The 27876-nt window shown below is 48.4% G+C and overlaps 2 protein-coding genes and 1 long non-coding RNA gene across 6 annotated transcripts; 1 reads left to right on the forward strand and 2 right to left on the reverse strand.

The window, feature by feature from the left end:
- Window positions 1-6837: 6837 nt before the first annotated feature.
- LOC311597344 lies at window positions 6838-7907 on the reverse strand. The gene is made up of 2 exons (XR_014779192.1): window positions 7428-7907; window positions 6838-7167 (listed from the first exon to the last, which is right to left on the reverse strand). It is a non-coding gene; the product is annotated as an uncharacterized lncRNA (long non-coding RNA).
- Window positions 7908-13123: 5216 nt separating this feature from the next.
- On the reverse strand, window positions 13124-14207 carry MRPL36 (mitochondrial ribosomal protein L36). Of its 2 annotated transcripts, none has more exons than XM_084782584.1 (2): window positions 14107-14207; window positions 13124-13780 (listed from the first exon to the last, which is right to left on the reverse strand). In XM_084782584.1, exon 2 carries the CDS (start codon window positions 13765-13767, stop codon window positions 13462-13464), a length of 306 nt encoding a protein of 101 aa, XP_084638710.1. In that variant the 5' UTR covers window positions 13768-13780; window positions 14107-14207; the 3' UTR covers window positions 13124-13461. The 2 variants fall into 2 exon arrangements, with proteins under 2 accessions (XP_084638710.1, XP_084638709.1); XM_084782583.1 differs by having other exon boundaries at window positions 14051-14186.
- A 2153-nt stretch (window positions 14208-16360) lies between these two features.
- NDUFS6 (NADH:ubiquinone oxidoreductase subunit S6) lies at window positions 16361-23782 on the forward strand. 3 transcript variants are annotated; one of them, XM_084782581.1, is made up of 4 exons: window positions 16361-16517; window positions 17011-17064; window positions 23220-23349; window positions 23600-23782. In XM_084782581.1, exons 1-4 carry the CDS (start codon window positions 16362-16364, stop codon window positions 23761-23763), a joined length of 504 nt encoding a protein of 167 aa, XP_084638707.1. In that variant the 5' UTR covers window position 16361; the 3' UTR covers window positions 23764-23782. The 3 variants fall into 3 exon arrangements, with proteins under 3 accessions (XP_084638707.1, XP_084638706.1, XP_084638708.1); XM_084782580.1 differs by having other exon boundaries at window positions 23220-23342; XM_084782582.1 differs by having other exon boundaries at window positions 23220-23342; window positions 23607-23782.
- Window positions 23783-27876: the final 4094 nt, after the last annotated feature.

Below are 27876 nucleotides of genomic sequence, written 5' to 3' on the forward strand. Positions count from 1 at the left end.
GGGGTTAAATGTGGACCGATTTCCACAGGCTCGAGTGTTGGCACATTTGCATCCCGGCTGGTTGTACTGTTGTGGAACCTTGAGGAGGTGAGGCCTTCTAAAGGAAGTGGGTCACTGGGAATGACCCAGTGGGTCGCTTGAGTAGCCCAGCCCTACTTCCTGCTCTCTTCTTGACTATGGGTGCAGTGTGGTCAGTCCGCCTTCTGCCATCACACCTTCCCCATCTGTCTTCCTTGCCATGATGGAATGATCCCCTTGAACTAAGCCAGGATAAACACTTCTTCCTTTAAATTGGTTTTTATCCTGTATTTGGGTAAAGAAACAAGGAAAACAGCTAATACAGGAAAGAATGTTCAAAATCACCCAGGGAGTCAGTGCCACAGCCTCAGTTCTGTTCTAGAGCCAGTGAAACCAGGAATGGATGGGGCAGCCAGGGATCTGCAGGTTTGTAGCACAGGGGTTCTTTTTCCCATCATGCTCCAGTGTTTGAGCTCCAGGGTTAACAGTGAGGCCAGAGGCTGAGGCAGGAAGTGGGGATGAGCAGAGAGTCCTGAGAAACCCTACACTGTGGGAACTGGAGTAGCTGCAGCTGGAGCAACGCCTCTGCAAACAGAGCCTGCCCACCTCCTGCCTCCCAAAGCGCCATTCAGAGTTTAACTGCTGCAGGATTGGAGCACGTAGGGCTGCCAAGTGTGGAGGAATGTACGTCCATGTCAGCCCTGGCTATTGCCCACACAGAGGACTGGGGTTTTCCATTGACCCTCACGACATGTATGGGGCTGAAGAACAGGACCAGGCCTGGCTGAGCCGACCAAGCTCCTGTAATGAACCACAAGCACTAGACACTAGTGTTTACTTCTCCTCAACTTACGAACCACCTCCCCAAATCAGCCAGTACAAGGCTAGAGACTGTGGCCCAGAGAATCTTGAGCAGAAAACAGCACTTATCTGCACAGATTTGTGCAGAGGGAGACAGCATGAGAAAGGCAGCCTCAAAACTCTCAACGGCATGGTGGTACCACAAGATTGATCTAAGTCCCAGGCCACCCTGGGCTACATAGCAAGTTCCAGGCAAGACAAAGCTACACAAGGAGACAAGGATCTCAATACAATGACCAAATCAAAACATTTAAAAGAAAATTAAAGTGTAATACAGTGTGGTTATGTGTGTGCCCATAACCCCTAGAGCTGTGGGCATGGAGACAGGAGGACTGTGGAGCTGTCGCCCACTGGCCCAGCTTCAAGGTCAGGTAGAGACCCTGTCTTAAAGGAAAAATGTGGAACATACTAGAACACGATACCAGATGTCCTCATTCGGCCCTCCCTCACATGCTGAGGTGCATGTCCTCACACACATGTGCACATATGCCACGTTCACACAAAACTATTTTTAAATTTAAAAATGAAGTAGAAGCATAAAATAAGTAATAAGATGCCGGGAAAGTTAATGAAACATAGATCAATAGAAAAATCTTTGTAAGATCAGTAAACCTGAAAGACCTGTGCCAGCCCTGAAGACAAACACATCTCAACTCTGTTGTGGTCTAGGGCTATCCTGACAGCTCCTGCCCATGCCAATAAGATAGAAGATGTTCTGAGTGGCTCCACGCTGTCTCCTTTGACAAGCAGAGGGAATAGACATCATGTTCCTTAAAAATCAAAAGTTATCAAAAGTAACACAAAAAGTTATCAAAAAGGATAAAAAATACAAACAGTCCTATGTATGTTGTAGACATTGTAGTGGTTAATGTCAACTTGACAGACTCTGGCACACTCAGGGTTAGCTTGGAAATGGGATTCTGGACATGGAAAGACCCATGCTAATTATGGACAGGGCAATTTCCTAGGCTGTGTGAGAAGAAGAAAGTGAGCTGGAGACACTGTGTGCACGTATTGTTCTCTTCTGAATGAGAATGTAATGTGACCAGCACATAACTTGGGGATTTTGGCAAAGATGGAGTCAGGATAACATAGAGGGTTAAGCACAGACTTAAACTGCTCAAATAGTGTTGTAAAGCCTTATAAACAAACATAAAAAGAGTCTTAATTATCTGTGTGATAGCCGGGTTAAGAGAGAAACTAAGAGAAACAAGCCCAGTTTTATAAAAATAACTCCAACATTTTGCTCACGGTGTTTTTGTCACAGCAATAATGACCCTAAACTAACCATTTTACTAAACCAGGATAAATTTCCTAACTACATTCTAAATATTATTCCTTATACCCAAGAACACTGTAGTTCTCACCTGTCTTCAAAGAAACTTCTCTTTCTAACAGATGGAGAACATTACAGAAAACCATAACCAATCAAAACACAGAGTTGTGGAGTCCAGTCCCAATGGGTGCATCTGTAGGTCAACCCCTGCATCTAAGGCTCAGGGATCATTGTAGAGGAGAAGGCAGAAAGAACTGTGAGAGCCAGAAGAACAGGAAATTTGCTGTAGGATTGTGTCTCCTTGAAATGTCAAGGATGCTACAGACATGAAATCTTACCAGCGTGGCTGATTAAACATGACCGAGCAAGGGTGGTACCAACAGACATGCTAAGACAGATGAGAGAAAAGTAAGAAGGCCTCAACCCTAGAAACTATAGGACTAAAGGACAAACTATAGGAAACTAAAGAATGCTAAAAACAGGAGAGGTAATCTCTGGGGAAGAGCACACCAATTGGTTACACAATGCCAAATGGTCTACAAGTAATATTAAACAGACTGGAAAGGTTATATTGATATGTTTAGGGATATATATTGTTGTTTTTATTATATGTATAAAAATGGTTGTTTGGCATGGAGAAGGCAGTGTTTAACAGCTGAGTCTATGGAGACTGAGGTTCCTGTTTCATTGGGTTAGTACATTTTAAGAATAGTCTTTAACAGTAAAAAATAAAATAAAATAAAAGCAGTAGGTTTGGCATAAAAAAAAAGTTTTATCCATTTCAAGGAAATAGCAGGGAGTCAACAAGGGAGTCGAATTGGGGTCTCTGGAAGTCCCCACAAGACAGGAGAGAATCAAGATGGCAGACAGGCAGGCAGGCACTGCTGGTCTACTTGTGCAGTGCTGTTTGGGGTCTCACAGATTAAATGTGCATAGTCACCAGGCAGCTGTCTCCCGATCTTAGCTCTGGAATTAGCAGCTGCTACCAACGCATGCAAGCCTTAGAGGGTCTGGGTCTTTGGTCCCGAGCTACAGGGTGCTAAAGTCAGGGAGAGGAATGGGAAGAGGGAGAGCCTGAGTTTTGTTTCCCTAAAATGACTAATTCACTAGTGCAAATCCACCCCTACTTCCCAAGTGCTTTTAGAAGAGGAGTAATAGTGCCCTTGTTAAGAAAGGGAAGCTCAGAAGCATCTAGTCTCTTATCTCTACCTCCTGGCTGGCTGAGCCACAGTGCAGCTGGCTCTTTGCAATGGATCATATAGGTCCATATGGATAATTACCGAACAGGAGATCGTTTATGACAGGAGAAACACATGAGCTTTGAGGTGTGCCAGTCCTGGCCTGTGGTCTGACACCAGGCAGAAAACTGTGAAGGGAAGGGACTGTGTGGCCACTTTCGGCTCATTTGCATAGAACCCACCTCTCCCAGTTTCGTGCAATGTGGGCTGTTTTTCTTCTTCTTCTTCTTCTTCTTCTTCTTCTTCTTCTTCTTTTCTTTCTTTCTTTCTTTCTTTCTTTCTTTCTTTCTTTCTTTCTTTCCTATTTTGATTTTTAAAGCAGTATTTCTCTTTGTGACAGCCTTGGCTGTCCTAGACTTGTTTTGTAGACCAGGCTGGCCTTGAACTCACAGTGCTGGGATTAAAGACATGGACCACCACTGCTTGGCTTGGACTATGTTTTTCCAAGTGTGCTTCCTTGGTTGAATGAAGCCCAGGTAGGCTAAGGGCTGTCAGTCTCTCTGCAGCCAAGTTTCAAATATTAATTGTAACGGCTCATTTCAGTCTGTGTTTCTCTGTCTGTAGGGAGGTGTTGAGGTAAAACAAGGTCATTATATTGGACCCCGATATGGCAGAACTGGTGTGATTTTAGTCATAGGAAGAGCCATTGGAACACATGTACACAGAACCGGTGACCCCATGGAGGCCTCGAGAAAAGCCAATGCTTGGGCCACAGATCTCCAGCCTCGTGGCTATGGGAAAGTGGATGTTGTCTGTTGAAATGGCCAGGTTAGAATACTCGATTGTGGCCTCACAGACTGCACAAGAAACAATGACAATAGCCCTGGCCCTGACTCTAGGGGAAGCTGCAAGAGGCTTCTCTGTTAGGCTGGGAGTACTGGCCACCTGGTTAGGATCTGGGTACTCTGTTCCTGGTCTAAACTGTGGGCAATGGAAAAGTGGGGTTCTCGTATAAAAGCCCTCTGCATGCTCCTCCCTTCTCCCAACTGAGGGCAACTATGCAAGTTCCTGAAGTGATTGCCCAAGGCAGTGAATGGTCTTGTAGCCAGGAAACCACTCATATTCTGGTGTCCACCCCCCACCCTCCCTTTTTGGAGACTCTAGCAAAGAAACTGTGAGAAGGTGCATGGACTGGAAAACAGGGCAGAAAACACAGCTGCCTGCTGGACCACAGGCTAAGTGACCACTTGTCACAGGGTCGGCACTAGCTGTGTTACACACTAGCATCTGTCGACTGTGTCTGTCTCAAGAGTGAAGGTGTGTGTGAGCATGTGCATGCCTGTCTGTGTCCTCTGTGTGTGTGTGTGTGTGTGTGTGTGTGTGTGTGTGTGTGTGTGTGTGTGTGTGTCTTCCTACAAGGAGGGTAACAGATCCCTAACCCCAACTTGGTCCTCTGAGCTCTGGGGGGGGGGGTTGTTTTCCCCAGGAATTAGGCTGGCTCAGCGGGGAATAACCAATTTTCTGTGTTTATTTGTTTCTTGTACAAGAAGGTTTCTGTTTGGTTCTAATGAGTAGCTTTTCCTAAAGAGAAGCTGTAATAGCAGCAGAAACGCAAGTGGATTCTGTAAACTTGTAATCATACGTGTCAAACACACTGTGGTATTTTCCCCTGTAAAATAGAAATGGTGAGAAGTCATAGAGAGTGGGTGCGGGAAACCGTGTTTTTCCTGACAGAAGTTAATTTTAAACTAAGTATTCCCCCACAAGAAAGGCAGGAAAACATTTTTACATGTCTATCATTTGTCCTTAGAGGACTCAAAACAAATATGTTTCTTTGCACTCGACACCAGCATTATTCTGGTGGCCTGGGGCTATGTGCTGTTTTCCAGTTGGCGGAGTTAGGGGAAGAGAAAACAGCGCTACTGTGCTGCATTGGGGGAACACGTGCTGCAGGTTAGTCAGAACCGGTAGAAGTCAGGATGCTGCCTGCTCATGAAGGGCCTGGGTCCAGAGCCATGGGTGAACAGGAGGGGCAGAGGCAGCCAGTTCCACAAGTCCCCAAGCCAGGAGTGAAACTCAGCAAGGCAGGCATGGGGTGTCTCAATGCTGGCATCCTGGGTCCGTGTTATCAAATCTCTTAGTCAGCAGCACAGGTGCAGAGCTCACAGGGAGAAGACCCCATCAGAGAGCACCGTGGGGTAGTAGCTTCTCCCTCAGTGTAGATGCCTTGGCCCAGCTGCATAATCCTCTGCGGATGTGGAAATGAAAAACAGTCTCCTTGACAAATGAGCCAGAATCACATGCTGCCTAAAGCCAGGGACTGGAGCCCTGGTGGCAGAGGACACTGTACTTTTTTGGTAGAGGAGGCTGCTGAGATGGACCCAGGCTCTCCTGCATGACAGGCCAATACTCTTCCACTGAACTGCAGTCCCAGAATGCTCTCCTGTGAGGTCCCCTTAATGGAAGGAGGTGGAAAACTGTGTGCAGGGCCGCCTGCTGCTTTGAGAAGAAGCAGCCATACTTCACTGGCGACATTCCAGAAGTTTCTCCTGTGGTCCCTAGGGTGGCGTCTCTTTTTCATAGACACTGGAGCTGAGTATCAGAATAGCTTGGCACACGGTTGCCCTAACAAAACCAGCCTGTGTAGCTGCAGATAGAGGGTCCCTTCCCCACCTGGGTGTAGCAGAGGACCAAGTGCACTGTCTGCCTTGCTCTCCCTCCACTGCAGCTCGACCTGGAAGGGGACACGCAGAGTGGACACAGGGCTGAGGCATTCAAAGGCTCTCACAGGAACCCATAGGAACCTCCTCTGTGCAGCTAGTTCTCTGCCTCTGTCTGTGTGTCTCTGTGTATCTCTGTCTCCCTCCTTCTCTCTCTCCCTCCCTCCCTCCCTCCCTCCCTCTGTCTCTCCCTCAGTCCTCCCTGCCCCTCCCTCTGACTCCCAGGCTGAGGGTTCTTTTCTCTTGCAGTTTGAATATGCCATCACCAGCTGGGAGCTGAATTTGTGAGCATCTCCCTGAAGGAACCTTCTAGACTTCTGCCTTCTGCTCCATTTCCTTCCTCGCTTCATTCCCACTCCCAACTCACAAGTGATTCCTGTAGGAATGGCATCCCCTCTATCTGCCTCTTTTCTTCTTCTTCCTCCCACCTCCACGTTTTCCTTCTCCTGCTCCTCCTCCTCCTCCTTTAGTTTTTCAAGACAGGATTTATCTGTGCGGCCTTGGCTGTCCTGGACTCACTTTGTAGACCACGCTAGCCTTGAACTCACAGTTATCCACCTGCCAATGCCTCCTGAGTGCTGGGATTACAGGCCTGTGCCAGCTGTCTCTGCCTTTCTAACCTTTATTCCTTTTTCTTCTCTCCCCCTCCCTCCCTTTCACATCCACACTGCATGACCCTTTGGTATAGTCAAGAGGTGACTCTACAGCCCTCCACCCTGCTCCCTGACTCCCCCCACCACCACCACGACCTAGTCTCTGGCCAGTCACCATTGACCTAGGGACAAAAGGAAAGAAACGTACTCTTTAATCTCAGGAGAACCCTAAGCAAACCAGGTGTTCTCTTAGCCTCAGAGAGCTTCAAGGGAACACAGATGCCACCCTGCTCCAACTTGAGGGAGCTTAGGGATGACTTGGGAGGTCCTAGGTTCACTTCTAGTATCAGATAGGAACAGAGAAGTTGCCGTGTGTCTCAGAATGCAGGCAGCAGGCCTTTGGTCACTCACTACTGGTTGCCTTCCAGAAGATTCTTCCCATTGGTTCCTGGCTGTGTTTCAGGGTCTCTCTGGAAAGCCAAGTAGGTGACTGACCATCACACCCCGGCTTTCTCTTTCCTCTGCAGGAAGGAGAGACATTTTCAGAAAGTTCCTTCTCATCCCATCTCACCCTGGCCCAGGTGTTAAGCACCTGGCACGTGAAGCTCATCAGAGCAGAGGTGGTGATGGCTTGGGAGTGGCACTAGTATGCCCCACGGCCACATGTGATTGTTAATCTTTATTACCAACTTCAAAGGATTTAGAGTCACTGTGGAAACATAGCCGTGGGTGTGGCTGTGAGGGTGTTTTAGACAGATTTGAGTGAAGAGGAAAGACCCGCCTGAATGTGGACAGCAGCATTCCATAGGCTTGGCTCCCAAACTGAATAAAAAAAGGGAAACTAAGCTGACTACCAGCAGTCACCTCTTTCTGTTTCATAACAGTGGACAAAACATGACCAGCTGGTCACTCTGCCTCTGCTGTGGTTTCCTCGCCCTGATGGACTGCATCCTTTCAAACTGAGCTCAAGTTAAGCCTAGTCCTTAAGTCGCTTTTATCAGGTGTTTGTTACAGCAATGAGGAAAGTAACTAACATACCATGCTAGTGGGATTAAAACATGTGCCACTGCGGCCCTTGAACATCCCTCTGTCATGTTACATTCTCAGATATGCCTTCCTGCAAAACCACGGGGCATATACACAGTGGCTGCAACCAGACTCACTCCAGGTCCAGGCAGGGTAGAGTTCTGAGTTGTTCTGGCCTAAGCCCAGTGTCTCACAAGGAGGCTTCTCTCCTTGGGGATGGGCTGCCCTCCAGTGTCCTGAGTAGAGCACGGCCCCTGAGGTGAGGCCTAAGAGACCCTATGGGACATGTCACTGTGTCTGCCTACCGGCCCTCCTGACTCTGGCTGGGTGGCAGGACTAGCTATAATGTCGCCACCAGGGCTGTGGTAAGAAGAGTATTCTCAGAGAAAGGGACTGGACCAGTGTGACTCGCTGTGCCTTCTTTGGCTGCACCACAGGGCTAAGATGGTGAGTGGGCGCATGCCGGCTGCAGGTGGGGTAGTGGGGTAGTCTCTATGCTGCTGTCTTCAAGGCACATCCTCCTGGGTACTCCTCCCAGCTCCTCAGTCAATTTCATCCTTGGCACTACCAAACATCCTTAGCCTCCCAGGAGGCTTTTCTGTCAACTCCTTGTCTATCATGCTTTCTCAAGAATAAATGTGGTCCAGATCCTGAGCAGGAGCCAAGGCCTCTTTTGTGTTCTGGGTGGGGTATTTGCCAATGCACTTGCATGCAAACATACAACACATATGCATATTCATGCAAGCATACAAACATACATGTGAACACCCACCATACATGAGCAAACATACCTGCATAATCTACAGGTGAGCACACACTGACAATGTACACCCACATTAATGCTATATAGATACACTACGTATGTGTACTATTTGCACATTTCTCCACAATGCATAAACAGACATGGGCACATATGTGTCCCCGTGTGTGTAGATCACACAAACCACAAGACATGAATACCCTTTGCTTTTGCAAAACATACCATACCATACCACACCACAATGGCCTAATGAACATATATATATGTACAGACATGCTGTGCTCTTCTAAACAAGACCTGGTAGGGTCCCTGCAAGCTTTTCCTTTGGGGTCCTGATTGTTTCCCAGGAAAGCCTGAGAAGCTGCTTTGGGTCATTGATTTGACACTGGGCTCTGGAGTCTGACGTCCTGAGTGACCTTTTAAAAGCCTGAAAGGACAGTCACTAGTAGTGCTGTAAGTGTGTGTGCTTTACAGTATAGTTTCTGACCAAAGACTCGTCCCTCTGGGTTGTGTCCACATGACCACTTGCTGCCTGTCCCCTGCTGGTAGTGAGGGGGTGGTGAGGATTGGTAAGGCTGGGTTCCTTATCAAGAAGGGGACTTGGGGGCCCTTTGGAGTGGCCTGAGTCCACAGTCTTGTGTTTGGTGCCTGCTCTGGTGGCTGACATGCTCACCTATAAATAATGGTGGTGACAGGTCCCCTGTCAGCACCCGCTGATGGACGGCTCCTTCTCCTACCATTACAGCCTTGTGACTGTGGGAAAATTAATTTAAGTGGTAGTTAATTTCTAATGAATTCCATTCAAGCGGCTAATATGGTCCCTCGGTGTTATGGTAACCTTCACGGATCATTGCGTTATGTAAATAAATTCTACTTTATGCTGGTTTATTAAAAAAAGAGAGTAAAGATTGGGAAGTCTGGGTAAGTCTCACACAGTCACACAAACAACCCACAGTGGCTGGAAACTCTTTGAAGGGGAGAACACAAGCCACTCTGGAGCCTGCCAAGAGGAGGGTACCCACAGAAGGGTGCGATCATCTACTTTTAGGGATCTGTAAGCACATGCCCCCCTCCACCCCCCCACCTCCGCCTGAGCCCAGCTAGCTCGTGTTGTATTCCAAACAGAGGATTTCCACCTTAAGCTACACTTAACCTGTCTTGTACCTTAGGGAGTCTGGTTTCAACACCTAAATGGGGTGTGTCTAGGAGAGACTTGCCTTAGATGTGGTGAAGGAGCTGGGCTTCGGAGAGCATCATCAGATCCCAGGCCTCGCCATCTCAGTGTAGTGTGCAGTGTGTGCCGTGAGGTATGTGGTGTGCAGTGTGCGGCGGAAGTATGCCTGAGGCTGCCCTGGGAAGAGGGACAGCCCAGTTCTCTGTAGGGAGAGAGGCAGCCCAGCCCACAGCTCACAGGAGTCACAGGGCCCGGCTGGTGCACAGGAGCTCTGAGCCCGAGTCTTCATCCCCACCCACACTCAGGCCCTCCCCTGCCTTCCTCCACTCTACTCTTTAGACCCTTCACCAGTCCTGAAAGCTTTAGTGTAGCACTAAGTACCTTGATACCCTGATAGTGTCCCGTTCTCCTCACCTGGATATGCCTCTTTCACAGGTGATGCTGTCTCCTGGAGTGGATGTAAACATGTTTTTGTTTTGATCCCAAGTGTGGGATGGAGAACAGACTTATGAGAGAACAGGTGAGGTTTATACACTTAGAAGTTGAACCACCTTCTGGGGGGAAGAGGGGCTTATTTTTTGTCAGCTGAAACACATCCTAGTACAGACTCTGAGGGTGTGTGTGTGTGTGTGTCCCCACAACAGGAGGACAGGAGGCTGGGGTTTTTTTTGGGGGGGGGGGTCTTGGTATTCTTTGGCTGTTCATCACTCCATTCGAGACGGGGCTCTCTGGATTCCTGCTGCTGTTTTATGTTCCAACAGCAACTTTGGTGGAATTGCTGGTCTGCTGAAATCCTGCCGACTATGCCAGGGGAATCGTTCCCTGGAACTGAATCCAACAAGGTCTACTTCCCCTGTTCCCATAAACCTCCTTTCTCTCCTATCTAGGGTAGGTGGGTTGGAAGGGAGGTATAAGCATTTTAAAAACTCCAAATAGAGCAGGTTCTTCAGCCCAGAATTTTCCAGACCATTTATTCTGTTTTCATCTAATACAATATTCAGACCACCCGGAGAAGATCCTTAAAGCAGTGTTTGCCATTATGGGAGGTTGCCATTCAGCATCTTCCACACCACAGCCATAGCCTCATGGAGCCTTTTCTCATCTGTCAGTATATGAAGAGGTTCCTTGGTCCCTGGCCCTGTCTAAATAAGGAGTATACAACCCACAGTTGTGGGCTGCAAGGACACACACACACCTCTGCATTGTTTAACATTGAGAAGTGAAACTGAGTCACAAAAAAGTTATAATGTTACATGTTTAGAGGTTTGTATTAGGTCTCATTCAAAGCTTTCTTGGTTGCTCCATGTGGCCTACAGGCTGTGGTGAACTCTGAAGGGCACTAGTGTCCTGCTGAGGTGCCAGAGAGGCAAAACATGCTGAGGGACAGCTGGGAGCTGTGCTCACGAGACATCAGATGTGATGGAGGGCACAAGTGGCATTAGCTAGTGAGAACCGGCCTGTCTGAAGATGCTCAAGGGAGGGCTGCTCTGGCCAGTGCCCGGCACCCAGTGCAGGCCAAGGACTGGAGACAGTTTTGGTTTGCAGGTTTCTACTTGGCCCTTGGAGCCCACAAGGTCAAGTCAGGACGCTGTGAAGCTGTTCAGGGAGAGGGCTAATGTAACTAATGCTCCTACACAGTTTACTCCAAGAATTAAATGCTTTCCTGGGAAAACGAGCTCAGTAAATTGAGGCTTTAAATTTTTTAAATTTAGAAAAAGTATAGTACTTTAAGACCTAAATTTTTTATCACGACAAAAGTAAAAATTAACCAACCAAGGAAAGGAAGTAAAGTGCGGCCCCATCAGACCTCTGTAGCATGTTCCTGCCACACTCAGGATGCCAAGGCCTCATGTGGTCACCTGCAAGTCCTCCTGCTGACTTAGCTCAGGATAACTTTGCTCGAGGGCAGGATCCACCGACTCCCTCCCATCACTGTGATCAACCAAGTAGAGGACCGCCAGAGCTGAGCTGGCAGACCGGACACTGGAATCCCAGAAGCCAGGTCCTAAGAAGTTCTGTCTGCCTTATCTCCCACTCACCCTGGAAGTTGGTGGGGCACTTCAATCTTCTGCGCTGTGAACAGTCCTAGAGGGTCACTGTCATCCGTATGTGGTGCCCTGAAGATCAGACAGACTGCCTCATAGAGCCCTTCCTCATGACTCAAAGCTGTGTACCATGAGCAATGCCCAAGAGGTGAGCCTGGCATTTCCCACTTCTTCCAAACGGCCTTCACACAAACAGAAATCCTACCCCTATCCTGGCCCTGCCGGATGCCAGAGGTTGGGTTAAGGAGTTAGGCTATTCTAAAAGTTAACTTGTTTCTACTGACAATGACTTCAACTGGAGAATTCTGGAAATAAAAGGATGACAAATGCCCTGTAGTAGTAACAGCGACAGACCCACAGAATCTGCTGCGTGCCACATTCTTCTGACTCTGACACTTTGAAACTTACAATTTTCCATTTTATGGATGGAGAACTGAGGTGCCTTCAGTTCACACAGCTGGAAATGGTGGAGATGGATTCACAACTCCCAAGTCCAAGAAACAGAACTGCAGTGGCCTCACAGAAGTGACCGCAGTGAGAAGGGTGCTTACAGCCAGGCCTGTCCAGTTACCCTGGCCCACGCCCTTCTGATGGCCAAGCTTGAGTTCTGGCTCCTCACCTCCTGCTGTCTGGGCCAATCAGAGGCTTTCAGCAGAGTTTAGGCCTGTAAACTAGCAGCATTGTGACGCTGTGTGGACAATGAGCCGGGGACCCTGCTTCACACTAATGTTTGGGCCAGGTCCTTCTCCTACTAAAGCACTGGCTTTACTTCAGCTGTTCTTCCTGTGTCCCCAGAATTTCTTCCAGGCCTAATGTTCACACACATGCTTGCTTGCTCATGCCCGTCTCGTCTCCTTTACAGCTACATCACTGCCTGGACCCCTCCTCTTAAAGCCCTGTCTGGAGGGTCCCTGCCTACACCTGCCCTTCCACAAGTATCTGACTACACTTCCCAACAGCTACCAAGACCCCAGGGAAAGGCAATGGTTCACCTGAACCACCCACTGAAAACATCTCAGCATTGAGACACTCCAGGAAAATCATCTAGGGTACCAGCAGCTACCAGACACAATCAGGTCCACAGCATCAGTCACATCACAGGGCCACAAACCATGCTGTAGTCTGGAGTCATTCGGTAGACTACACCAGGTGGGCCCGCAGTTCACTGGATTAAGGAGATTTAAAAACCACAAAAAGGCACAGTGCCAAAGGCCTACTCCAGGAGCACAAACCCCACGACCGCTTTCTGCTAGAGACAAATGCAAACTCTGAAAGATCCCTGGTGTCCTAACACTTCCTTCAGGAACCAGTGTGCCGTTGTTATTTTCTTTGAGCTGAAAATGGACTACCTGGACTACCCTTTTTTGGAGAGCGCTCACCACGTCTCCAGACCTTCAGAACAATCTGACAAACACGTTTAGTCAGTATTCAGACGATATCTATATGTAAACAAGTTTTTCCTTGGGTCAAAGTTGGGATAGTTGCTACGTTTATTCTTACACTGGGATTGCTGTGCTCCCCCAAAGGAGCCTCTTAAAGCACTTGCATTCTGCTGCATTTGACGACGAATGCCAGGGAGGCAGAGGCAGGAGGTTTCAGGTGAGCCAGGGCTACAGAGCCAGAACAGTCCCAGTCCTGCCCTATCTGCAGCTCTGGTCTGACTGGATTTGAAGGAACTGGGCTACGATGCTGGCTGGGTGGGGGGGTTCAGCCAAGCCCTAAGGCCCACAAGATCTTACAGAATGCTCCCATTTATTTTTCTTTGATAAGATGAAATGAATTCCCCATGGACACTGCTTGAAGGCAAGGGTCACATCTGCCGCTGCTTATGCCTGGGGTTGGTCTTACAGTAGACAAACCAGCGCCCCCGCCTCTTCACCATGTAGCAGTCCTTACAACGCTTCTTGATGACACCCTTGGTCTTGAAGCCCTGAGAGGGCTGCAGGGACAGCAGGGGGCGGCCCCAGAGAAGTGAGCGCACCTCTGCACTGGGCTTGGCGCTTGGCAGGGTCCCCAGCAGGAACGAGAAGGCCCGGGGCTTCACCGAGAGGCGACTCAGGTGCAGTAGCGGGTCCACGACAGAAGCCATCACGCTCCGTACCAGCAGGGCGGCCATGCTGAGGCCAGACCTGTGGGGAGAGAAGCGTGGTCATGGGCTGCTGCATGTCTGACTATCCCCAGGAGCTAGCTCCCTTTGCAAGGCTGCTTGGCCTCCGAGGTCGGAGCACGCCCGCCAGGCTTGCACTGTTGGCTCCCGCGTCCCCACGCGCCCCGGCCTGCGCGCTCCCGGGAAGCCGCAGGTTCCGGAGGCACCGGCCGGCCAGGGATCCCACCCGCACTCCCGGGCAGCAGCTGAGCCTCGCGCCTCGGCTGGCTGCCCACGGAACCCGAGACTACACCTGGGAAGGGGTGCCACCGGCCGAAAACTCCCCACTCGACCCCGGACGCCGGTTACCGAAAGCTTCCGCGTCTGCGCAGTGGGGCGGGATGCCGCCGCCAGGAAGGAAGATGGCGTAGGGTCACGTGGGATTACAAGCGCGCTGGAGCGGAAGATCAAGGAGCATGCTTCCGGGAGGCACACCCCTTCTAGTCTTCCCTATGTCTTCTGGAGAGTCCTGTAAGCTAGCTCTTCCCCTGGGGATGCTGGGACCACTGCGGACTGGGAAGACAGGTGCCCATGGGGAGAAGGAAGGAAAAAGGGGCGGGGGGAGGCAGGCTTAGAGTGTAAAAGAAACTGCCAACAGTGAACAAAATGAGCAGGTCATCGGGCACACATGGGAAAGGCAAGAAGAGCAAGTGCAGGCACTGCTCTAGCCAGTCAACTCCTTCCCCGCAAACTATGAAAAGCTCCAAGAAGTGGGGGGAAATTTTGACAGTGAAATTCCCATGCCACCACTGGCGTCTACAGTTAACTCATCTTCCATTTATCTCGGATTTCAGGTGGTTTGTAAATCCACCCATCGTGTTTATATGTAGCAGAGTAGGCTGCCAGCATGGCTAGCCCACCCGTCACTGGCACCCGGTCTCACACGTCGCACAAGGCTCACTCAGTACATCTTAGCACCTTGCCGTGGAATACACTTTAAAAATACTGTGGGTCAGAGAGTTGATGGCTTGGGAGTCAAAAGTGCTCGCCGCACAAGCCTGAGGACCTAAGTTCAGTCCCCAGAACTGAGACCCACTTCTTCCAGCTTTCACACGTGTGGACGGTGGGGGGCGGGGAGGGTAGGGAAGTGGGGGGAGGAAGGGAAGGAGGGAGGGAGAGAGAAAGAGAGAGAAACACACATGAGGGAGGGAGGGAGGGGGAGAGAGGGAGGGAGGGAGGGAGGGAGAGAGAGAGAGAGAGAGAGAGAGAGAGAGAGAGAGAGAGAGAGAGAGAGAGAGAGAGAGAGAGAGAGATGGCCACGGCGAAGGGAGGGAGGGAGGGATTTTAAAAAGAGACAAATCAAGGCTGGAGAGATGGCTTGGTGGTTAGGAGCACCTACTGCTCTTGCAGAGGATCATCGTTCTGTTTCCAGCAGCCAAACAGTTGCTCAAAGTGTAACTCCACTACCAGTAGATCCTGTATCCTTTTCCTGGTACCAGGCACTCACACATGTGACCATACATAGTACACATAAAATAAAAGTAAATAAATCCTTTAAAAAAGAGGCGTAGTGACATAAGCCTGAAGTTTCAGCACTCCAAAGGTTGAGGCAGGAAGATGGTAAGCATCCATTATCCTGGGTTACAGAGCTTAAGGTCTAGCCTGGGCAACACAGGCCCACATTTTTTGGTGGCAATTTTCAACTTTGTGAGGCTGTGTGTGTGTGTGTGTGTGTGTGTCTGTCCTTATGTCTGTCTTTCTTTTTTAGTTTTTTTTTTTTTTTTTTTTTGAGACAAGGTTTCTCTGTGTAAATAGCCCTGGCTATCCTGGACTTGCTTTTTGTAGACCATGCTGGCTTTGAACTCGCAGAGATCCACCTGCCTCTGCCTCCTGAGTGCTGCGATTAAAGGCGTGCGCCACCACGCCCGGCCCATGTCCTTATGTCTTACCAGGTATGCCTACCTGGTCATCCCTTTGTCTTCAGTCTCACCTAATTCTTATGCTACAAAAGCAGATGCCAGGCCATCAGCCTCCAGTCCTGGCCAAGGGATCCAAAACAACACATGCTAGCTTCTGGCACTTTCTCCCTGCTCTGAGTCTGGGGTTCTACTTCCACCCTGCCCACATCTGAGCAAAGTCGTCCACTCTACCGTCGGACAGTGTATGCTGTTCCGACTCAGATTCAAGAGAGACAGGTGAGGCCAACACGCCTTCCAGTTTCAGTCTGCAAGCTGCATCAGTTCTCTACAAAGCAGAGCTTTTCGAGGTTGCTTTTCCATGCTGGGTAAACTCACTTGTAGCCTAACTGGAAACTTTAATAGCGCTGCGTTGCAAAAATGCTAACAAGTCTCCCTTTCCCGCCCCAGCACACATGGCCAGGAAAGTGGGACTGCATGCTGTTTCTTCTGCCGAACATTTTATTTCTTTATTTAAAAAGAAAAATATCATTTTATCCATTGCCATAAAAGCGCACACAGAACATCTTTAGCTTGCGCCTCCCTTGCTTTTTGTCGCGCTGGTAAGCTTTGAACTCAGCGCACAGGTAACCCTGCAGCCAGAGCTGCACAGCTCCACCACAGGACGAAATAAGTTCCACAAGCGCCGCCCCGCCGGCGGCTGTGCGCATGCGCTGGCGCTGTGTACGCCGCGCCGGGTCAGGGGTCACCGGCAAGATGGCGGCGGCGCTGACCTTCCGCCGGCTGCTGGCTCTCCCCAGGGCTGCACGGGGTTTCGGGGTGCGAGTGTCGCCGTCCGGGGAAAAGGTCACCCACACCGGCCAGGTAACGGCCCCGCCTGCCATTCCTGGAGCCCGAGACTGACGGTGGCAGGGAGCACAGCAAGGTGCGCCTCTGGCAGGCTAGCCTAGCACAACCTCGACTTGTGGTGCAGCCCACTGCCCAGCTCTGATTTCTAGCTAGTGGCTCTCGGTTTGGAGTTGGTATCCACTCATTCTTTAGATGCTGTCTTTAAGTTAAGTCCCAAGTTTTAATATAGCAGCCCTAGCGTTCAGTCTAATGGCTTAAAAAAATGAAGAAGCTGTGTTGAAATGTCTCCTATTGGACTTGGCTCTTGTGAAGGCAAGAGCGTGTTTCCAGCCTGCATTCCATTCGTCCCCGAGGGACTCCTCCCGAACAAGTACAATTTGCTTCTTGGTGGGTTGTTTCCTCAATGGGTGTAGGCCAAGGGGGAACGTTGTTGTGTATATTTTCGGTCAATGTTATGCGACATTCAGAATTCGACTGTAAAGATAATAGATTTTTTTCTTTTTTACAGGTTTATGATGAAAAAGACTACAGGAGGATTCGGTTTGTAGATCGTCAGAAAGAGGTAAGCATACTCCTGTTTTCAGTCTGCTATTTCCCATAGTTGTTTTTATTGCTGTACTATAACACCAAGACCCAAAGCAGTTTGGCGGTGAAAGGGTTTATTAAAAAAAATTTTTTTTTTTTAACTCTCAAGTTATATTTCTGAGGGATATCAGGGCAGGAACTGTGGTGTTGCCATGGAGGAGTGCTGCTCTCCGTGGTTTGCTCAGCCTGTTTTCTTATGGCACCCAGGACTACCAACCAGTCCAGGAGTGGCACACCCAAAGTGAGCTGGGCCCTTCCACATCAGTCTTCAGTCAAGAAAATGCCCCACAGACTTGCCTCAGGCCAATCATGGAGGCATTTTCTTGATTAACAGTTCTTCACAGATGACCCTAGCTTATGTCAAGTTGACATGAAACTAGCCAGCACAGTAGCTCTTAGATTAAAGGAAGACATACTATTAAAATGTACTCTTCTGATCACTTTTTGAGGTAAGATTTATTTATAGTTTTCATCTAATAAATTATGCTGTGCTCTCCCAGGATAAAAGTAACTTGAGTAGGTTCAGGCACCCACACAGGGCAAAGTCATTTAATTCAGACCCATGCAACTCTCCTGCTAGGGAAAGAATAGAAGGTTGGGGCCAGCCTGGCCCATGTAGCCTAAGTACGTTTCTGTCACTTGGGTCTATAGCTCTTGGATTCTTCCTTCTAATCTGGTAGTTCACTGTCTATCCTCTGTGGTTCCAGAATTGTTTGCTTTCCATCTGCCTTCAGTTACCCTCCTTCCCTCTGCGGTCAGCTTGGCTTTTTTTGTTCTACCATACCCTAGAGCAGACTTCCTCTGCCTCTCTGATCTTGGCTTCATTGTCCCAGTGTCTAGGTTTTGACTTTTATGTAGCAAACTCACTTGCTATGCATTGGTTTCTTGTGAGTTTATATTCTCACGTTTCAGCCAGAATCTTGTTGTGTCTAATGAATAGGAGGCAGAGAAATTTGTATTTTCCTGGTTTTGACTCCCATATTGCTTAGATGTCAGAAGGATCCTGAGGTCCACTCCAGGTTTAGTGAAAGAAAGCTGGAATTGGAATTGGTTCTAATGTCTGCCAGGAGACAGACAGACAGACAGACAGACAGACAGACACACACACACACACACACACACACACACACACACACACAGAGAGAGAGAGAGAGAGAGAGAGAGAGAGAGAGAGAGAGAGAGACCGACAGACAGACAGAGACTGTGTGTGTGTGTGCGCGCGCGTCCTGGGTCTGCTTTTTTGTATCTGTGAGTATTTTTCACAGTGAGTATTTGACATTGCTGATGTCCAGGAGACGGATTGCTTTGGGAGTAGCATGAGGCATCTTCTGTTCCTAGTTTGGCAGGTCAGACTCTCTGTTTACTTTTTGGTGTTCCTCATTTCTGTGGCCTTTGCCACAGTCCTACCTCCAGTCCTTCAGTGTAGGCATAAGGTTATTGTGTAGCTCAAATGCTCATTTCTCTACCCGCCCCACCCCCTATCTCCTTGCAATCCTTGCTCTGAGAATCTCTTGTCTCAATGCTGTATAAAAACTGCTCCCTAACTGCCTCTGATATGCCAATAAAGCAACTTACAGCCAATCACTGAGTAGGGGAAAAAATAGGGCTGGACTTCCTGGGGGAAGGAGGAGTTAGAAGAGGAAGTGGAGATTAAGCCGTGGAAAAGGTCCAAGAAAAAATCCGGAGACAGAGACAGAGCTGGAGCAGGAAAGTTACAAAGTACAAGTATATCTGGGTTGTACACTGGGGGGTGGGGAGGAACCTATTAACATAGAGGGTAAGAATAGAGTAATAACTGCTCAATTATTGTGCTGTGAAGCTTATTATTAAACAAATACAAAAGAGTTTCAATTATTTATGTGATAACTAGGTTAAGAGAGAAACTGAGACACAAACACAGATTTATAAAAATAGCTTTAACACTTCAGTACTCCAGAGGCATTTCACACCTGCTACACACCTACCCACTACCTTCAGTCCTCCAGTGTGGTGTTTTGCATCAACAAGCACATAGTGTTGAGAACAGGATAATTCAGGACACTGTCATGAAAGTACTTTCTCTAGCCAGCTGTGCAAATGTGACACTGGAAGTTGGCCAGTGATGCATGTTGAGAGAATGGCCAGGCCCAGTGGTTTTTAATTTGCAGTGATCCTGGAGATGGGGTGGTTTGTCCCAGCAGAGGTGCAGCATTTATTCTCCGGTGTCCTGGGCATTAACAGATGATGTATTGTGGCTAGCGTTACCGTCTCGTCAGCAAGAACGATGCTGCACACACAAACAGGATCCTTCTGCAGTAAAGCTTTACTGCCTCTTGAGAGGAAGGGCATAAGCTTACAACACGAAAAACGGAGACAGAGAGAGCAAACAGCAGAAACCCCTCCCTTATATAGGAAACTGTCCTCCGCTTAGGATGTCAGTCCCTGATTGGCTGTTGCTCATCGGGCGAGATGATGCCACGGGAGAGGCAGAGCACAATGAGTGGAAAATCCCTTCGCACATGCGCAGATTAGTTGTTTGTCAGCATGGGACACAGGGTGTCAGCGCCATCTTGTAATGGCGAATGTGGGCGCGGCTTCCCACAATGTATTGAGGGTGTGCTGCACTCCACACCCTCACTTTCCAAGTGTCTTGTGGCAGGGCTATGACTCAAGCAGCTGAGGAGCAGATGTGTCCTGAAGCCATGAGCCTGGTCCTTAGCTTCATTGTCTTCGTAGTTTCTGGCTGGCCTGGTGGAGGCTCACAGGGAAGAGTTTAAAGACAGACTGAGACGGTACAACTGGTATGGGTGAACAAAAGCACCATGCCAACAGGGAGCTAGCCTGGTCCTGCCCTACCCTGATGGATGGTCTCTTGTCCTGGTGCAGCGCTGTCTGGTCAGGGTGTGTCTCTCTGCAGTGAGCACTTGTTTGCTGGGTAATCAGAAGGCATCTGCTCAGGCATTCTTTCTTTAAACACACATTTCCTGCTGATAGGTAATTTATAATGTTTATTTTGGTCTTAGCATGTTTTATCCTTTTGACAGTGCTGAGTGTGAAACAGGTAAGTGTTAAGTGTTGTATCTCTGAACCGTGAGACTTACAGAGTTGGTGAACCGTGTTGAACCCTGGTACTCACTCAGCTCCATGCGTGCAGAGGGCTCCCCAGATGCTGTCCATTCTGGATCTGTACAAGTGCTTCTTTCCCCTGAACATTGCTTGACCCATTTCCCTCTGTTTCTAGTCTGAGTTTTATCCGTCCTAGGTTAGGAAATGAGCTGTATCTGGATTTGGTCGGAGGGCTGTCACAGTTTGGGCACTGTGACAAGTGCTTGACAGTTCTTCCTGTTGGCTTTCTCCTGAAACCAACAGTGCTTTCCCTGGGGTGGAAAAAGCAGGGCAGAGCCTGGTTGAACACAGTGCAGACTTGGCATGTGGTCGGGGTGTTTACCATGAAGGCTCTTTGTATTCTCACCTTGAACCAAGTTCCAAGAAGCAGATGTTAATCATGGGAGGTCAGAGCTGCCCTGGAGTAGTGATTAAATGACAGGAGGGCAGGCACCTGTCAGTCACCAGCGTGGAGGTTTCAGCTGTCCTTCCCACAAGGAGACGGCCAGGCTCCTGTACTGCCCTGATGGATTCCTGTGAGTTTGTTAGTATGACCTTTGTGACATGCTGTCACCTGTTCAGACTCACAGGATTTATACCATGGGACTTCATTTGTATGGTTGCTGCCTTTACCACTGAGTGCACAGAACAAACAGCAGTTCCCAGTTCTTGTGGGTGCTTGTGTCAAGGAACTGCCTACCTGTCACAGGGGACTGCATTCACGGGGGACTGTTCACAGGGGACTGTGTTACGGAGGGCTTTCCTCATAGGGCCCAGAGGGCTGACTGTTGGTGGGGACTGTCTGTGGGGAGCACGTTGACTCACCGCTGGGGAATATGCCGATGCCCTTCTGCTACAGTATGCTCCCATTGCCAGCGTCTTCATAGTCTTTAGAGATAGGCCGCAGAGGAGGGGCTGTACTGGGGGTGATCTGTAATTGATAATGTGCCTGAAGGATATCTAACCCTTCCCAGGGCAGACATGTTTCTGTGAGGGTGGCTCTCAGGGATCTGGTGAGAGGGGCCAGCGTCCTGTCTTTAGGGCAGTGGTGTCTTCCCTGCACTCCTTCCTCGCATCCAGCTTCACACTCTCCTATGCTGTGATCTGACTGCACTGCAGAGAGTGGTATTACCATTCCCTGTCTGTATCCAGGGAGTGCGGGGGCTCAGCAGCCTCTGGCTCCAGAAGTGGGTGGCTTTTGTCATGCATCTTAAGGCTACTCAGCTGAGGTTCAAGATGGGAAATGCTGGGTGGCCAAAATTGAGTAGTGGCACAGACCTTTCCTGCTCATAGCCAAGATACCTTTAAAGGATGGCTGGTCACCCTCCATGGCTTCCAAAAACTGCTGGAGAAGGGAGGGCAGGATCCTGCTCACAGGCCTAGCATGCGTGAAGTGGCACCGGGTCTTGCTTATAGGCCTGATATGTGTGAAGGGACGTGAGGTCCTTCACAGGCCTGCCATGTGTAAAGGGATGTGGGGTCCGCTCACAGGCCTAGTGTATGTGAAGGGATGCAGGGTCTGCTTACAGGCCTGGTGTGCATGGAGGTTGTATGTGCACAGTCAGAACAGGTTGCAGCATGCAGATATTGCACAGTTCTCTCCCTGCACACGTATAGATGTTGGGACTCCAGTGTGCAGGTTTGGAGGATTACCCCCGCATCTTGGTGTCCCATCCGAAAGTGGGCTGTGAGGCAGTCTGGTATAGCCATAGCCCTGTCCAGTCTCTGGACTTTGTACCTGTGGGTTCCATGCCAGCATGTTTGAGCCATTTTGAAAAATAAGAAAGCTGTGAAAAATAAGAAAGAATAGTGTAATGGTTACCTTTTCCCATTTGCAAGGCTTTCACAGTCTACAGTGGCCAACTGAGGTAATTCTGAGGCACCCACTCTGGCTTTGGCTCTGTTCTGTCAGCAGGTAGTCTGGGAACAAGTATTGCATAACATGCTAATTGACCTAAATTTGCCAGAGCACAAATGTTAGAACACACTGACCTTCAGAACACGCTGACTTCCAGAACACATGATCATGACTATAGCATCACACCTAGAGAGTTATAGTAAGTCCTGTAACTGATACTCTTAGCTGTGTTATGTGCTTCAAAATGTACAGCCTGACTCGGTCCTATGAGTCATGTGGGGGCAGCTCTAGTACAGCTCAGATCTGAGCAGATAAGTGATGTTTCTGCGTGGTGGCAGGCTTCATGGTGCATAGGCACGGTTTCTATGTGTTTGTGCCCAGGACACAGGAACCATCTTCAGGAAATACATGTTGTGGACATGCAGGAGCAGTGGGAGTATACTAATTAGAGGGCATGTTTTTAAGTGGGCGGAAGTAAGCTCTTGCTGGATGTGCACAGCATGATCAGGAAGTGGCCTCTGGGATCTACTCTGGCGTTCAACCTGATGAGTGTTCATTAGTGAAGTAGAGAGTCCGCAGAGTAACATCCCAGCTATGCGAGAACCTGGGCCGAGAGACACTACTTGTTTACTACCCAGTAATCCTTCTGACGGGATACAGGTGACAAGACAGAAGAGCAGTTCACCTATGAGGCATATCGTAAGCATCATTAAGTGACCATGCCACTTACCTCTGCAGAGAAATTGGAAAATTTATCTGGAATGGATAATTCTGCAGGATAATTGTTTACCAAAATTGACTCCAGAAATGTAGGACTAAGTCAGACCAGCACCCATAAAAGCAAAGTGTTCACATAACACCAGGCCCTGATGGTTTCCTAGGGGAATTCTCCCAGGCTCTGTCTCCAGTGAGGCAGCACTGCATGTTTTGTCTATGAGTAGAGAGTGTGTGGAAAGCTCTGAGATGCTTTCCAATGTTAAGAATTTGCCCTGCTCCAAGCCTGAAAGGCTGGGATGATATTCCATCACAGGAGCACATAGTATGTGCCTGCCCCTGTTTAATTGACTTGATTGTGTTTTGAAGGATCTTGGTGCTTATTTTGACTTCATGAATTTGGGTGGGAGCTGTACACATAATTCACATAAAATTACAAAGACTTTGTGTTTGTTTTTTTCCCTTCCTCGTTCTAGGTGAATGAGAACTTTGCCATTGATTTGATAGCAGAACAGCCAGTGAATAAGGTGGACCATCGGATCATATCCTGCGATGGCGGGGGTGGTGCCCTGGGCCACCCCAAGGTGTACATAAACTTGGTATGGCGCTCAGCAGCTAGCTGGTTCTTCATGCTCACCCTCCCTCCCAGCCACCTGCCCTGGCTCCCTGGTGTCCCCGCCAGGCACAGGGTGGACCAGATGGCAGCCACAGCTTGAAGCTCAGCCTGCCTCCTGCTCTCATGGGCATTTGTAGTTGCCAGGGTATTTCTAGTTTAACCTGACTTTCAGTATGCTGTGTAACTGGGGTTTGAGGTAAAATGCAGAAGTATGACATGTTTCCTTTTGAATTTTTTCAGGACAAAGAAACAAAAACAGGGACATGTGGCTACTGTGGCCTGCAATTCAAGCAGCACCATCACTAGTGTGGGCTGTGTCCTGGTCCTCTGACGTCCGTGGAGCATCTCCACATTGGTGTTTTGGTGTGAGATCACTGCTCTGTGGATGGCGTCCCTTGTTATGAATAAAGGATGCTGCCGCCATGGACTGAGTTGTTTCTTCCTTGCATAGTGTGAGCTTCTGGGAGTGAATGTTCATGGAGCACAAATGAGCAGGCGCAGTTTTTTTATGGAGTGGACTCCCCTCAAGAGCTGGCCCCACTCACTTGCAGAGACATAAGAAGGCCTCCCTTTCTTCTTCCCTCCCTCTCTCCTTTCTTTCTTTCTTTCTTTTTGGTTTTTTGAGATAGGGTTTCTCTGTGTAGCCTTGGCTAGGCTGTCCTAGACTCACTTTGAACAGGCTGGGTTCAATGTCTCCCCAAGTGCTGGGATTACAGGTGTGTGCCACTGCACCTCGCTAAGAAGGCATTTCTATTCTGCCATTCCCCGTGTGCCTCTGCCCCCCCCCTTTTTAAAGCAGAACTAACTTAGTTGTGGCCTACTTTTTTTTTTTTCCTTCGAGAAAAGGTTTCTCTGTGTAGCCTTGACTGTCCTGCTGTCTTGGACTCACTTTGTAGACCAGGCTGGCCTCGAACTCAAAACGATCCATCTGCCTATGCCTCCCAAGTGCTGGGATTAAAGGCATGCATCACCACCACCTGGCTAATTTTCTTTCAAAACAACATTTTGGTGCTCAACATGGGGCTTGAACCCATGACCCTGAGATTACGAATCTCATTCTCTATCGACTGAGCTAGATGGTTTTTTCTTGTCATTTATTTGCTGTACATTTCTTTAGACTCCGCTTTAGCAACATGCCGCAATGCTGGAGGGTCGTCACTTTATTACCCCTCATTTATAAATATGTTAGACGTGTGGATGGTACTCTAAGTCAGGGCCTTATATATGTTAGGCAGGCACTCTACCACTGAGCTACACCTTCAGCACCCAGTCTAAACACTAACTGTGTCTTAAGGTTACTACTGCAGTGATAAAACACCATGACCAAACAACTGGATGAGGAAAGGGCTTATTTGGCTTGCACTTCCACATCACTGTTGATCATCGAAGGAAATCAGCACAGGAGCTCAGTGTAAGAACCTGGAGGCAGGAGCTGGCACTGGGCATGGAGGGGTGCTGTGTACTGGTTTGGGCCCCCTGGCCTGCTCAGCCTGCTTTCTTAAAGAGCCCAGGGCCACCAGCCCAGGTGTGTCCCCACCCACAATGGATGGGCCCTCCCACTCACTAATCACTAATTAAGGAAGTGTTCTACAGGCTAGCCTGCAGCCAGATTTTAGGCGTTTTCTTGATTGAAGCTCCCTCTGATGACATAAGACTAGCAAGCACAAATAATAATGCACGTAAGGCACCTGGTGATTGCTTATATAATCTGTATTATCATCTCAATGTTCTTTGCACACTGTCAGTCATTTAAAATCAGTAAGGAGATGAGGAAATGATATAATCTCAAAATTTAAAAATAAGGTTGAATTAGAAAAAAATAAGGTTTGTTTCACAGTCCATTAGGTAGCTAATTTGTAAAAAAATCTTGCACACACCTACAAAGATAGCGTCTGACCTGCCTCAGTGAGGGACCAGGACCTCCCTTTCCAACTCACCTTTTTCTTCCATTTTAGTTTTATATCTTCTTTGAAGACTATGATTGAGACTTCTGTCAGCTTCCTACCTAATGGTATCTTTTCAGAATTCTTTTGAGAGTTATGAAGTGATGTTTTTTCTGTAACACTGTGCTTCCAAGCTGGTTTGCCAGCCCTTCCCTAGGATATTCTGACTGATAATATCTTCCTTGTCAATATTGTCCGCCTGATGGCTTTAAGATCACTAGGATCACCTCTGCGTCTGTGAGCGTTCCCAGAGAGCTTTAGCTGAGGAGAGGTGTGGGTGTCATCAGCTCTTGGGCTGATGTCCCAAAATGAAAAAAAAGGGGGGGGGAAGGAGACTGGAACATCCCTCCCTGCTTCCTGACTGGGTGCAAGGTGAGCAGGCTGCCTCACTTCTTGTCATGATGGGCTGCACCTTCCATCTGCCAGCCAGGATAAACTTTGCTTCCTTGAGTTGCGATGTTTATAGTGCCTAGCACATGAGTTTTTAGTCCTTTCTTGGTGACTTTAAAGCACCTTTGTGTTCCTATGTTTACTGTGAGTGAGGTATGGTTGGAGCTTAAAGCCTTTTGTATCTTAGCTGAGAGTCTTAGTCCACTTTAACTTAATGCCATTGCTAACATTTCAGCTTAAAATGCTACTCTTCAATATCCAGTAACAGCTCTTCAACGTTATTCTGCCTGGTTTGTCTCAGGTAATTCCGTACTTCTGTTTCTCCTTTGCTTAGGAGAATTACTTTAGTACTCACTTGGGACACTTCTGACGTTTACCTCTTTTCAATACAGAGCAAATGTTGGAAGTTCACATGGTGAGAACAATTCCTGGTCTTCCATGACATAGGTCTATATGAGGGAAGTAGTGAAGGCGCAGAAAGAAACAGGCCAGTGGGTGTGAGGAGAGACAGATGCCCGTCTCTGGTGAGCTGTGGCAGGCTGTGCTGTAAGCTACATGCCTAAGTGTGACAGAAGGTTTTACCTTTGGAATTATCTTCAGGAGTTATGATGGCTAAGTTTGAAGACATACGTATAAGGATACTGTGTGTCTACTGGCAATGGGCAATCATGAAAAACATAGTCCTGATCAGAGGCCTTTGCTAATTCAATGAAATGACGTGAAGGCATATAAACAATATGATTCATCATCAGCTAGAATATATATATGAATTGAGTGGTCAGAAAACAACAAAATGTCCACTTTGCAGCCCTATGGCTCATTTATGTTCTCATCTGCAGATATTTTTACTAGAACAGTAGCTAGGATATTCTGGGAATGAAGTTTGATTGGGGGAGTTGTTGACTGTCTTTTGTATACTTTATGAAATTTGATAGTAAGTGTGTCATATTGTTCCCATGCAAAAGATTTACACAGGAAAATATCTTACCAATTTCCAATCCCCATATCCATCAGCTACTGTGTTCACACTGTGGTCCATGGTGGCAATAAAAAGCTGACACACCTGGCCAGGCAAATGGGATGGGTGTGACTAAGGTTCTCCGGCTTTGGAAAACAGAATCTTGGGAAGGAGAAAGGAGATGTGTGTCAGAGGGGTGGGGGTGGGGTGATGGGGTGGGGGTGGAGGGGAGCCACCATGGGTTAGGTGGAGAGGAAGCACTTGGCCAGCGTGGATGGAGACTTGCCCCAGATGATGAACATTAGCAAGTATTTGGGATTATGGATGGGAGGTAGCTTGTATGGGATACCTGCTTCACTATGAGAGGTAGTTTAGGGGATTAATATCTGCCCTGCCCCAGGTGAACCAAGGCTGTTTCAAAATATAACAAGTGTCTGTTTTCATTGATTGCTAGCAAGTTAGAAAATACCACCATAATATTATAGGACTAATAATAAGCATTTATCATACCCTACTTATGAGTTAACTGCTACACCCTCCCAACTTTATGTGCTCTGCTTTTAAATCCATGGAGTCCACTTAGTCCTGTCTGTATGCATGTGGGTGTAGGACCACCTCCTGGGATGCAGATAGCTTCTCAGATACTGCATCCCTGAAGAAAATTGTCTCACCCTCTCCCAGGAGTCATCAGTTCCCAGCAGCCCCTTGGCTAGGGTGGGGCTTTGTGATGACCTCCCCACTTATGCTGGTGCAGATCTTGTGCATGTAGTCCCAGCTGTGGTGCCTTCACATATGAAGTCACCCACAACCTTGCAGTCTTTGCCCCCTCTTCCTTGATGATCTCTGAGGTGAGGAAGTGTGTGATGTAGGTGTTTCATTCGAAGTCTCTTATGCTTTGCACACCAACCAGTTGTGGATGTCTCTGTTAACTTCCATTTACTGCAAAAAGAAGCTTCTCTAAAGAGGGTTGGATGATGCACTAATCTGTGGGCACAAAGGTGCGTACTTGGAAGCACTTTAGTACTGTGTCCACTTGGCGGAAGAAGAGAAGTAGGTTCTCCCATAGAGTCTATGACCTACCCAGCCACAGATTCTTGACCCAGCTAATGGTGTCAAGCACAAGTCCCTTCTTGAGTAATGGGCCTTAAGTTTAATCAGAAAGCAGTTGTTTACCCTCATAACACTGTGCCGCTGTTGTGCCAGGGCCATAACCTGCCAAGCCACAG

This window comes from Acomys minous, assembly GCF_964271855.1.
Source record: "Acomys minous genome assembly, chromosome: 5".
Classification (NCBI taxonomy): Eukaryota; Metazoa; Chordata; class Mammalia; order Rodentia; family Muridae; genus Acomys; species Acomys minous.

Excerpts from the sequence above, each read along its gene's own strand:
- MRPL36 (XM_084782584.1), bottom strand. The coding sequence starts at position 13,767 with ATGGCCGCCCTGCTGGTACGGAGCGTGATGGCTTCTGTCGTGGACCCG.
- NDUFS6 (XM_084782581.1), top strand. The coding sequence starts at position 16,362 with ATGCGCTGGCGCTGTGTACGCCGCGCCGGGTCAGGGGTCACCGGCAAG. Across the intron at positions 17,065-23,219 it reads TTGTAGATCGTCAGAAAGAG|GTGAATGAGAACTTTGCCAT; the intron begins GTAAGCATACTC and ends TCCTCGTTCTAG. Across the intron at positions 23,350-23,599 it reads GTACATAAACTTGGTATGGC|GACAAAGAAACAAAAACAGG; the intron begins GCTCAGCAGCTA and ends GAATTTTTTCAG.